At 38.9% G+C, this 13708-nt stretch overlaps 1 protein-coding gene across 7 annotated transcripts in view; it reads left to right on the forward strand.

Annotated features, from left to right (window-relative positions):
* Positions 1–13708, forward strand: part of LOC139131294 (calcium uptake protein 3, mitochondrial-like) — a 98438-nt gene that overhangs the window by 55224 nt on the left and 29506 nt on the right. For all 7 annotated transcript variants that reach the window (XM_070697287.1, XM_070697288.1, XM_070697289.1 and 4 more), the window contains exon 3: positions 13447–13557. In XM_070697287.1, the coding sequence (XP_070553388.1) occupies positions 13447–13557 (111 nt within the window). The remainder of the gene's footprint in view (positions 1–13446; positions 13558–13708) is intronic.

Consider the following 13708-nt stretch of genomic DNA (forward strand, 5'->3'; position numbering starts at 1 on the left):
GATTCTGTACCGTAATCACGAATATCCAAGTCGGGATCTGGATATTTGCTGGCATTGAGAACTTTATCAGGCACGTTAGTAGATCGTTACATTCACTAGGAAAATGTGCGTTCGATCAACTGCGTAATGCATTCACGCCTTGTATTTGCATAACCATTAATATGATTGGCAGCTGCCTACGTTAGGGAATGACCTTTGTAAACTGATTTGCTCAAAATATGGTTGTCGGTGGGTCGCAATCTCGGAAATAACAAAGCAAAGTTGTGGGGAAATAATTGTTGCAATTTTGGTGGGTGAGTTAATGGACAAGACATCGTTGAACAACGTGTCGTTGACAAAAGAGCGCCAACAACGGACGCCAATATTTTGTGTACAGTCAAACGCATTGCCCCCAGGAAAATACATACGAAAAAATTCTAGTGCGTATAATACGCACTTTTTTGCGTAACCGCGAACACTGGATCTGGCGAAGATGATACCAAACAGGTTGCCAATTTTAGGTAAAACTTCATGTGTAAATATGCATAACTATGTAAACTGGATATTTGATCTCTCTCTCCCAAGTTGTATTTATTTCTATGGTTTGTCTATGGAGGCTAGTAGAAAGGGATTAACTTGTCAACTTGGATGTACCAGTCTAACCCTTAACCAATAAATTTTGGTACAATCTTACTTTTTTCTAAGGTAGAGTGGACCTCTGTGTAGTCACACAGTGTTTGTTGGCAAATATGTATGTTCAGAGCTGCTATGTTTTATAGTGTTTTTAAAGTTGTTCAGTTTCGGTAAATAGTATGCAGGTCAAGTATAATTTGGATAATTGGAAATATAACAGAGAAAGATTCTATGATAGGCATACCAGTGTTCTGGGATTTCTTTATACTGCTATACAATGTAGGGTCCTGTTATCACCAGTTTCAATATATGTTGATGTTGGCATTTTCAAAACTGGGCAAAGTGAATACAGAAAAAAAAGATGAGAAAGGCCAAAAAAAGATTTGCTTCTGGTCCTTGACATTCAGCAAAAGTGATTTTCTTTCTTTTCTTTTTTCTTCTCTTTTCATTCCTACCAATGCTGGTTTAGCACTATGATGCAACAATACTTCCGTTTTCTCTTTAGCATTTTTGGACATGCAAAACAGGGGTATCAAGGATATATGTAGCTGTACTGATGAGTATATAACCCTCCTTAAAAGACACAATGCACACTGGTCCTGAAATGATGTGCGTGCTGACCAAAAACAAAGTTTTTTATTTTGGCCTGATATCTATCAGCTACTGTGGAAAAAGAGTAGGTGCACAGCTGATTGATTCACCGAAGAAATGCCAGTGTCTCATCTCCGAGGCTTCAGTTAAAGCATGAGAGGTTTCTCTTTTTCACATCCATGGGTAAAGTCCTTGAAGCACTTCCACCAAAGAAGTGTGCGTAGGAATCAATCAACTCACTGCACACGTACACACACTTTCATAAATGCACATAATTTATACTGAAAAGTGATGCATACGTGTTGACTCTACCTCACAAGAGTTGAGTTTCAGATACCGATATAGAATCAACCTGTCTGCGGTTTATGCTGCGGGGGAAAACATGCTCTCTGTCCACGTAGATAGAACCCAGCCGTACCTAGTGGCCACTCTTTCATTATAGTCTCCCCTGGGTGAAATATAAACCACTGTGTATTGTTCCGTTTTGACAACGCCATTAATAGCCAAAAATAAAAGACATCACCTATGTCGGTGAAAAGTGGCATGTCACAACAGGCTTCAAAGTGTAATTACTATCAAAAATTATGAAATCTGCTGAACAAGGTTATTTTAGGATTGTAAAGTTTGCTGTATTTAGATTTGCCATCATTGGAGTATTGAACAGGCCTAACCCATACATTCTACTGGTACTCTTTTCTAAATTCAATTATTTAAGAGGATGCTATGTTTAGATTTTCGTCCCTGGCCAGTAGGGCACAAACCCTGTTTGTTTTTGACAAGCGGGGGTAAATTACACCTCCAGTAAATTGCTCCGGAAAAATGTTCATCAACTGTGTTGTTTCCCGTAAACATTGTAACATTCCTGGATGGAGCGCGCGGCCCTTTGATGTGGAGTTTTCTGTTAGCTTTTCACAAGATTGAAGTATACATGAGTGCATGGCTTCACAACCACCAATAATTATAGCTTGTCCTTTTTATATGGTGTGTAAAAATAGAAGGAAAACATAACGCTTGGTTGATAGAGTTTATTTTTTCTTTTGACATTTACCCTACTAGTGTGCCACTGAATGAAATTTCATTTCTCCAGGTTTGTGTTGAAATCCTAAGTAGCACTGTATGAATCAGTATATAGTTGTGAACATTACCATATCATGTGGTAATTTTGGGTCCTATGTTTCTGCAATTCTGACATGGGAGATATGCCGGAAAAAGAAAAAAAACAGAGCTGTTTCGTGGATCATGATGTTGAACTAAAGGAAAAGTGAAATGTTGTTTTGGTTGTACGGTGTATAGCAAGTGGGGTTTTGAAGTTGTCACACACGACAACTAACATAAAAATCCATCAATGTTGAAAAACATCTTCATAATTCGTAGTCCTGGTGTTATTGGCAAAAAGAAATTGGTGAAATAGGAATGACAATAATATTCAATATCTGAAACAGGCTAGCCAATTTTGTGGTTGTATTTGTAGCCATGTAACAAGGAATCCTTGCCCATGTCATACATCAGCTTACTCCATAATGTGCCTATTTTAGTGCCCGTCTCCCGTCTAGTTCAAACTACCCATCTCAACAGTAATTTACAGAGCTAAGATTGTTAGCTTGAGTTAGCCAGCAATTTCCCATGAAAGAAAAATTAGATTGGCCTATTTCAGTGACAGGACAGGAAGAGTATTGCACTCTGTCATATAAACAGTTTTATTTTTCCGACAGAGGAATTTCTCAATCTGTCATGATTCAGCAGTGCCAATTCTTTCAGTTTGCCGCAGTCATCATGAAGGCAAGGATTTTCTCATCTGGCACTGTTTGGATTAGTTTGGAATCTTATTTTAGAATCAAGACAACACGGAACTGTCTGATTGATCGTTAATTCAAGTGAAACCCTGAAACAAAACAGTCAGCCAGATGAAAGCAATATCTCTAGCTCTGTCCAAATTGACATGACTAGGGCTGAGACTTTGAAAGAGTGAAATTTGTCATCAGGAGTAGCTTATTTTGGACAAAAATCACCAATTGATTTGATTGTCCTTTTGGAAGAGAATTAGGTAGAACCTTGCAAGCTTTTAGTTTGCCATGGTGACCAGACAACCAGTCATTTGCAAGGCATCATGTGTCGAGAAGAAAACATCCGTGTTCTGGTCATCATCAGCAAAGGTACATGTAGACTGACATGCACAGGCTAGAGTATACATGTTCATGTGCGCGGCAAACTGGAGTGTACCGGTAATAGGTCACATGTACGGCAAACTGTACCCAGTATATGAAATTCAAATAAACAAACACTTATATGGAATACCTACAATTCAATTAAAGCAAGCATGAACATGCTCTCGTGCATTCCATTTGCACATGCATGGTAGTTATTGGTCACATGACAAATATTTTTTTCACTGCAGAATGTGAGCAAAATCAATTCATACATGTACAGTTGGCAGCTTGCTATATGCCAATATGCAAGTGCTTCTCACAGATCGAAGCAAGAATAAAAACAATACAGGCATCAGTTCATGATCAAGGGAATCTAAAAGTGGCAATACAGTAATGCCAGGAAACTGAAGAGGCTGAGTCGCGTGATTTCAATTCCCAATCATTATGAAGTGTGCATAACACTCCAGATACTAGAGTCTAGACAGGCATTGAGTTTGGCCCACTGTGGTCATATTATTATTGGTCAGTTGGATCCAAATCCCCTATTACCCAGTACATGTCTACAGCAGTGACCTTTATCTCCTTGGGGTCACTGTGACCAAGGGTGAATCCTGGGACAGTAGCCGGTGCATTCCTTTGATGCACATCCCCAGCAGAGTGAAAGTTGTGGGTGTTCATAAGACAACGGACTCTACCGTTTGATATGTTTAAGTGACAATGGAAAGATGGAGAGAAAATGGGAGATGTACGTTGATCCTGGACTTTGTGAATGAATTTTAAAAGTGACAAGTTTCACACTGTCGGCATCCTTGCAGTGCTTGCTAATTGTTGCGCTATACCCAGCATGTGATCTGGTATGTAATTATCTGGTATGTTGTTTCTCTCCTCTGCAGCAGTTACTTTCAATCATTTTCGCCATGGCCGTTTCGGTGGCAAGTGTCTGCTGTGATGTACAGCTTCCAGGACTTCTTCCCCTCCACTAGAGATCTGAGCCACCTAGATGGCTTGATTTTCTCTAATTGTTTCTCTATTATACATACTAATCACCATATTTGTTTTACCAGGAGACCCAATTAGAATTCCACCAGGGGGCAACTTCATAGGATACCTGGCCCGGAGGCAGTGTCCGTCCCAGTCATTGTTTCTGGCTCTTAACTCCTTGGGATGAATTAAAAGACACTAGAGATGTTGCCTGGGGCCCCGAAGTGGATGGTGTCGTCTGTTGATTTGAATTTCAAAGCCGGCCACTTGTCAAAGACACTGCCCTGGCATTTCTGCTGATCAGTGTGCCGTCCCCCCATTGTCAGGCTGTGTTAACTTTTATAATTGTTGCATCAATCAACATCAACACGGTCTACTCACTCTGTCTACTCTTGTCTACTCACAGCCATCAGGAAATCCTGAGTGGCTGCAACTCGAAATTCCGACATTTATGCAATGTTTCCGCCGCCACACCGTGGCAAATAGCATTGAAATATTTGACACTGGGGAAATATGGTCATGGAGTGGAATTTAAATTGCAGTGGACACATATAATTTTCAATCCAACAGTTGCATTTTCTATTGTCAAGTAACAGCACTGAGTGCGACTGTTGCAAGTTTTATGAATAAACGCATGATTCATATCCAGATTTGCACGAGTGATTGTTAGAGAAATTTCGAACTCTAAATGATGGTTTATTTTAAAATATAATGCTCCAGAGTCAATCTTTCAAGCCCCCAAAGTCAAATGATCCACCCCTTAGCTGCCAGGTGTGTAGTGTTTGGCCGTAGACCCCCGAGAGAATTTTCTTAAGAGTCTAGGGTTTGGCAAGACAGGGTTGGAACTGTCAGTAATCTTGTGTGTAACATTTGAAAGTTTTGATTATATTCCACATACAGCGAAAAATAATCAGCAAAGATGTGTTTACAGTAGAAGAACTAGTTGTTTCACCAACAGGCCCATAGTACTTCTCTTTCTTTCAATAGTTGGAAATGGGCCCATATCACCTAAAGAAACCGCAAATGTGAAAAAAATTCCAAAGAGAACAAACAAAAACATAATAAATGCATTGTTTTAAAGTCTGTACAAACAGTCAGGTGTCATTATTCATGTAATAACCGCTGCAGTGGATTAATAGTTGGTAAATATTCACACCTTCAAGCAGTAACCTTTGACCTCCAGCTTATTGATGTAAACATGCATTTGTTTGTCGGCACCGTAAGAGAGACACATTGTTCTGCGGTTTTAAATATCCCTTGACAATTATTAGACCAATTACATACAAAACTATCATTTGTTGTCATAAATAGCTAAAACAAAAAGATGATAAGAATGCTCGTGGTTCAACAATCCTGATCTCTATCGTGCTAAGTTCGCACATGCTGTCACTTGTTAAAAAACATTAATCATGAGTGCGTGCTCCGACACAGAAGATGTTGAAATTTCAAGATGGAAAGCGTGTCACTCGGTGGCGTTTGTGCGAAAAGTCTTTGACAGTTGTGTTGTAGAGGGGCCTAGGGAGCATGTGCTTTGATAGGAGTGTGTAATACATGGAGTACAGCCAGTCAGTAACTTGTACTGAGCATGATAGCAGGCACTGGCTCAAACTTTGCTTGATGTATTGCATGAAGTTTCCTGACTGAAGTTAGACCCCACAAATTCTACACAGGTACATTCCTTCCATTGTCAGTCTGATGTTTAGGCTACATCAGTGCTATCACAAGTGTGACAAGGTGGTGATGAACTCCTTCCTGAAGATGATTATATGGTTTAGTACTTCTTCCTGTCACGGTAGATGAGAGGGCGTATAAGGCCACTTCTCATACATATAAATCATCATGCCCATATTAATCTTTTTGAAAAAAGCCCAAGCTCTTTTAAGTCTGTCCAACTCAAAAAAGCACAACAAATTTGGTTAATGCTAAGGAATTAAACAGTATAATCAAGGTGAACTCCTTCCTGAAGATGATTATATGATTACTTCTTCCAGTACCGGTAGATGAGAGGGCGTACAAGACCACTTCTCGTACAAATAAATTATCATGCCCAAATTAATCTTTTTAAGAAATGCCCAAGCTCTCATAAATAGGAGCAACTCAAAAATCACAAAAAATTTATTATGCTATGGAATTACACAGTTTGAGCTGGTTGCAGACAGGAGTACTGCTGACAACATAGAGGATCTTGGCAGTCTGTGCAGTTCACATGTAGAGTCAAAATCTGACACCAATTGTAATGTGTAGTTTGCAGTATACTCATGTTTTGTTCCTGCATTAAAATGAATTCAGTGAATAATACGACAGGAGCAAAGTCTTGACCATCATCTTCAACTCAGTGTTGTCCTTCCCAATGCTGTTGTTTGAGGGCGCTCTTGATATACATCAGTCAGTCACACATTGGACGAAGAAGCCATACAGACATGATATAACCAAAATATAGTCCCAAAGTTTACTAAAAGGAGGGTCTTAGCAGGGAAATATCACCATCACCATCTAGTGAACAAGAATGTATTGTACAGTATTGGTTAACTAGAAAAAGCTCCACTCAACCGGTTTACACATACATCAGAGTTAAGAAGGAATTCAAAGGCTTCAAAACATCTATGTGCAGCTGATCAGTGCCAATAGATATTGCTCCGTACAGTTTTCCCCACCTCTATTTGATGTAGCAATTGCCATGAAATTAAAATTGGCTAACCACAACAAAGTTCGATGTTACGGTCTCTCTGTTTCACTGAAATAACCCCACAAAGATAGGTTCATGCAGGACTCTCGTTTGTTAGCTGATTCATGTTTAGATCTATCAGGCAGAAATAGAGTGATTACATTTCATTTATTTCCCCGAGGACATTGATAGTGTCAACGGAAAACAGATACCCTCTGTGGCATTTGATGGATTAAACAGACAAACATCAACAAGATAAAACTCGTGCCTCCGAGGCTTTCCTAAATGTAATTGTTTCCGATAACAGAGCATTTGATGTTGTGATTGAATTACAATCACCGGATCTGCTTTCCTCGCTACGAGATTGCTGTGTTTATGCATCTCTTTTCTCCCCGGAAGCATTCCACTCAAATCTGTCCCATCGGCCATCTCCAGTGGCCACTGTACAGTACATGTAGGTACCCAGCTACATTGTTCTTTACTCATCCCAAACTCTGTATTCTCAAAGTTAGACAGCCCACTTTTCTGTCAAACCTGCTTCATCATTCATAGGGACACCTTTCAAGAATGTCAGCAGCATAATTTTCAGTTTCTCGTCTACATTTCAAACATAATCTGTCCACTGCTTGAGTAGCACCGCCTTTAAGAATACACATTGCAGTTTGTGACGTATATTTATTGCATTTTGCCAAGCGATTTTGCCATGTCATCTTGCTTCTCGACAATACCAATATACCGATATATGTGTATTTTGGTTGTGTTTGTTAAGACAAAATATTAATATTCTGACCAGCTTTCTCTGAATACCAAATAAAGTGTTGAATATACATCAACACGTACCTAGCTGACACAGACCTCGATTGGCCAGAAGTCACAAGCAATGAATTTCCAACACTAACAGATCTGTCTACAAATCAATGGGATTTCACTTGACACCATGGCTTCTGTTTTCAAGCGTGTGGACGCTCACTCTGCTGTATCAAATTCTGCACGGTCTGTGCTCTGTCTGCTTTGGCCAGCAGACTCAGAGACACGCAAATACTTGGTGTCTGCTAAATCTTAAACATAAAAGGTCAAGTTCACCAAGGAGCTCATCAGGCATGGATTAGGAAATTAGATTAAGCAAACCTACTGCGTAAGAAACATTTATAAGCAATGCTAGGAACAAAAATTTAAATTTGATGTATTCAATAAACCGTGGCTTTTCCAAAGGTATTGTGAAAGCCTCATTATTAGCTGTAATTTTTTATGAGCTCATATTTGGTATGTATATAAATACCAAAAAGAGCTTATATTTAAGTATTTTCAGTAGTTTGCTTTATTTATCTGTAAAATGAAATTTTTTGTTCTGCCTCCAAAATCATGAAATAACTAGTCAACACAATTTGTACGTACTGTATATGGTGTCCAATGTTACAGTTAACAAACAAACTTTAGTCCGGACTGTAATCATAGACCCTCCAAAAGGGTCTATGCTGGAATTCATGAGGATAAGAAACTTTGTATGTTTAGTAAAACAACAATGATACAAATATCATAATTAGTTAAAGCTACCAGTATTGTCCCCTTGAGTGAACAATGATACAACACTCTAATTTTTGTCCCACATTGTAAATTCTACACATACCAAAAATATTCAAGGATATGTATGGGAGGGTCACTGGCTTCCCTTAATCCCCGGCTTATTGCTTCAGCTCTCGGTTATTTTCTTGGCTGTGGAATGTGTAATTTTGGTATTTCTGCTCCACGTCTGCGTTTTTTTTTTTCATCCCCCGTCGTGTTCTAAGCATTGAGTTATACAGCACATACCTCGCCAATTGAGTAATGTCAAACTTTTTATGAAGCCGTTCCCATGTTGTTGATAATTCATCCAAGACCAGGCGACCTTTTTAGTACATATCATGATATTGTTTATTGGATCATTGAAATTGCCCGACCCGGCAATGGAAAAGTTCAACAAACAAAGATGTAAAATACCAGCTCCTCCTGTCAGCATTCCATGCACACTGCTTAGTCTGTTCTCATATATAATGTGCTGATTATGAATCAAAAACTCACTACTGTCCTCTCGGTTTTTGTGCTGTCAGTGTTTCTTTAAAATTCCACAAATACGGCTATTGAGAAAAAGTCTGTGCCAACACTTGTCGTGTTGCTTATGAATATTGTGAAGAAATTTATATTTCTCTCACATGGTTTATGTACATGGTTTTCTTTGTAAGGGTATCGTCATTCAAGTGTATGAATGCCAATAGGGAAAAAAGTAAAGGAGATATTGTTTTACAAAACATTTAAAAAACCTGTAAGATCATTTGTACTTGATCCTTCACAAGCTATTGTCATCAAGAATGACTTTATGGCATTTTGTTTGACTTTATTGGTGTCACGTGTCCTTTTATAATTCTCGTACAATGGTTGATGGTCTTTTTCTTTTTCATAAATGATCAGATGTAAATTTGTAATAGATGTATTTTGTTGTGCTTGATTATGCTAAATTTCTTCAGAAAGGCAATAATTTAAAGGAAAGTATTTTAATTTTAAGGGTAAAATTAACAAAATTACATCCTTTGAGTTGGTGAGTCCCCCCCCTCTCTCTCTCTCTCTCTCTCTCTCTCTCTCTCTCTCTCTCTCTCTCTCTCTCTCTCTCTCTCTCTCTCTCCCTAAAGAGTACTTGGCCCATACTGAACAACTCTACAAAACACCACAATCCCAGGGGTCAAGTCCCTTCATTAAGCCTGAGAGGCATCCCTAAGAAAGCCTAAATCTCTTTTGTGATGAAGATTGGGTCCAGTATCCTTCAGGTGCACTACTCTATTTGCTGGATCGCAAAGATCTACACTACCCATGCAGTCAGGTCAATCTCACAAGATTCCAAATGTCCAATGAAACAGAATCTATCAAATGTTGAGTTTAACTCAACATTTGAATCCAATAATATTGGATTCATAGTGTCCTAAGACCAAGGTTGAAAGCAAGGCCGAAAGTAATAGAAGCGTATAAATATCAGCGTAAAATACCTTGTCTTAAATGTATTTGGCATGGCTTGATGATAGTTTAAATTTAATTGGAGAGCTTAAATATCCGCCCAGAGAAATAAGCCAACGGAATGAAGATATTTTGTTATTCAAATTACATTACCAGAGGATATTGTAGTTCGGTGTCCATGGTTATTCCGTTGTCCATTCCAGAGATTGCTACAATCCCTCTCTACAAAAAACAACTTACATAGCAAAGGTTGTGAATGGAAACCCTATTTTACAGTTGACATAGCCTTCCAAACCTAATCATGTGAATAATTACTTCTTCTTTCTGGTTGAAGAAGGCGGCATTGAGGACGTGATGTCTGTGGTGGCATTTTTCAAGTCCAATGGTTTCTGACATTTTGTCACAATTTGAGTCATTTAATTGCAAATTGAGTAGTTTCAGAACTTGACATTTGGTACGGAAAGCATTCAAGAAATGCCGAGACCACAAACAGCTACAACATCAATGTCAGTGCTCTTAGAAAAATCATGTTAAGATTATGCTGATTGGACGGAGGATAATGACTAGAATTTTCCCCTCCCGCCAGGCTCCAATACGTTTATCCATAGACCCTAGAAAAGGGTCTATGATTTCTCCAATAAGCACAAGTCTGCATGCTTTCCGTAGCTATAACATCGCACTGACCATGAGACTGTGAACAGTAACAAATGCTGACAAAGGCTAAAAGAACACGTTCATTTCGGCACTTTTAATTAATTTCTTGCAAGAATACAGTTGCCAGGCAGTCTTGCTCTTCGGTAAATGTACCACGGCTTCAAGGGCACCCCTTAAACTTGCTTTCTTAGTGTCCTGGATGTCTTTGTTGCGACACCATTGCACCACTGTAAGATTAGTGACTTAATGAAACTCTTGATTACATTTCCCTGCTGTATTTACAATGAAGTGGAGATTTAAAGCCAGGCTCAGTGCATACAGCATTCTTTTTTGCCTTCTTCAAATGGAAATTGCTCCAGATGGATAATAAGCCTTGTTATGTCAATTATTCCAACATGGACTGTACAGGGTTTAAAAAAGGTATTAGCTATCCTGTGGATAGTTGAAAATTGGCTGAAGGTCAAAATTATCCTTCAGCGCCTTGATTGGCTTTAGTAATAATGTAGACGTTGTAAATCTGCCTGGACTTGCTAGTGTTACCATCCTTTAGAAGAAGATGCAGGTCACATTGTGATCTGAACAATTGATGATCATGAAATGTCCAGTTGTGAATTCACTCTAGGATTTGATGTTCTAACCCTTGCAGTTGTAAATTTGCAGCTGAATTTCGATTCACTTTTTGTCAAGACATCACTCGCCGGCTTGTTCTCTCTGCTGTCACAAAGCTCAAATCATCATTTGCTGTGAGGAAAGCCCATATCTTTACACTGATTTTTAATATCAGTCACCAGTTCCATCGGTGATCTCCCAGACACCTGCAGATCTCTTCACAAACTATAGTTATACAGCAGTGTGTAAATTCAGCTGACATATTAGTGGATGTTTTTCTCATTGCAGTGTCCAGTAAACATTGCTTAGGTACCCACATGTTGAAATCTGCGTTACGTTTGTGAATGCATGCAGATGCTGCACTTGTGTTGTCACTTTCAAACTTTGCTGATAGTTTTCCTTGTTAGTGCCATTCTCAGCATTTCTTTGTAATGTGGCCCCAGACTTCACAATCGCGTCCAGTTCACAATTTATATGAAACAACAAGGAATTATAGTGCTTTAATTTTCAAGAAAGGAGATAAAAAGGAGAGTTTGAACCATTTCGTGTGGATTTTTATGAGTGTGTTGGGGGTACATGTGGAAGGGAGCATCACTTGTCGCCCACTCAAACACATAAATTGTGTAACCTGCAAAAGTACACTTAACAGAGAAGTTTGCCAGATTTGTATTTATCGGACGGAATATGTTAGCGTTGAGCAAATTCCTGATTTACTCATCAAACCGCAACCTTTCACTCTTTGAACCATACATCGCCTTTGGCCGTCAGACTGGTTTGTGTAAATTTTACTGGAAGTGATTCTCGGTGTCTCGGGACATGTCTTCCTGGTGAGACAACTTTCTGTAAATCTAAACCACAAATGTCAGTTTATTGGGACGTTTTACGTCCTGCACGTTTACCGAGTGTAAATCTCCAAGTGTTGTTAACCATCTTTAACTGCCTCAAGTTTGGCTCTGATGAAAGTGTTTGCAGACTGGTCACTTCATTGGACACTTGTAAGTTGTTATCTAAACTTGAAAAATTGTCAGTCTGTTGGTAAGCTTGAAATTCCTCTGTCGTTTTGATGGGTAAACTGTTCAAACCTTATTCAAAGTTGTTAATGAGATGATGTGAAGGAAAGAAAGGCACCTCCAGTTTATTATCATTTTCCACTTTGAGGCTTTCAGCTGGTCCTTTTTTTTGCAATGTACATGCAATGTACACAGGTCAATAAAAGTTTAAGCTGTGAGCGCTCACGATGACATCACCAGAACTGACATGTGTTGCCCAACATCTCTGCCGAGACTTGTGTTTTCCTTCATCATAAGTTATTTATGTGTTTGCGGCGGAGCATGTGCTACACTGGATGAGGTAAACAGCTGCAAAAGGTTCGGCGGAATATGAAAGTCCAAATCCTGTTTTTTCCAGAATGTCAAAGAAAACAGTTTACATTTCAGACAGAAATGTTTAAGCAACTTTCTGACACATCATAGCATAATACATACACTATACATCAAAAAGGGGGCCTGCACACTGTTTTAGAAATCCATGCAGCAAGACACGTTTCACAGATCAAACAAAAGTACTTGACGAATAATTCAAGGAAATGTTACAGTATTGCCATGATGTATGCCGATCTTACTTCTATACTGAAGCACACACTTGAGGTATCATTGCTGTCACAACAGTTTACTTTTCACCCCAAAATTTTTCAGCAGTAATTTCAGTTAACAGAATATGTTTCCTCATTTATGCGGTGAAATTTACACATTTTTTGAATAATTATCATGCTGCATGGTCATCGCAAAATTCCATCTAAATATTTGTAAATAATAACTTGTAATGGGAAGCATACATTTCTGCATGTCTTGAGTTCTTGATACACCAGTATGTTTATCAGCATACTGAATTGGTCTCTCAGACAGCTACGGTAGCACACACTCATGTCGACTGACGCAAGAATGAAATCAATACCTGCACCCAGCACCCAAGAAATTTACTTATTAAACTTACATTAATTACCAAGAGTTAATTTCCAACAATTCTTGCAGTGAAATCTGACAGCATCATTGAAATTCAGTCCTTCATTATGTGACACCTTTCTGCTACGTGACATTTCCCCCTTCCCTCCACCTCCCCCCATCCTTGCCAAAATGATGGATTATGTTCTCTCACCCTGTCCCTCTGATTCAAACCGTCTCACAATTCCACTTTCCCTCTGAACAGCTCGCATTGGAAGGAGGAAGATCACGGAGAAAGAACTGCAGAAGATGCTGAAGAATGTACCCAGCAAGAAAAAATCATCCACACAGCTGTTCAGATCATTACATGATCAAGGTAAGAATGTCACCCGTATGAAGGATCGAAATTTCATCTCATCAGACATTCGATAATATTGTTACTATTTGTGTTTGTGGAAAAACAATTACATTTTCTTCTTCTTCGTCTTCTTCTTTCCGAAAACATGTCGAAATGCAAAGTATTGGCC

The sequence above is a fragment of the Ptychodera flava genome, chromosome 4, assembly GCF_041260155.1.
Source record: "Ptychodera flava strain L36383 chromosome 4, AS_Pfla_20210202, whole genome shotgun sequence".
In the NCBI taxonomy this organism is placed as follows: Eukaryota; Metazoa; Hemichordata; class Enteropneusta; family Ptychoderidae; genus Ptychodera; species Ptychodera flava.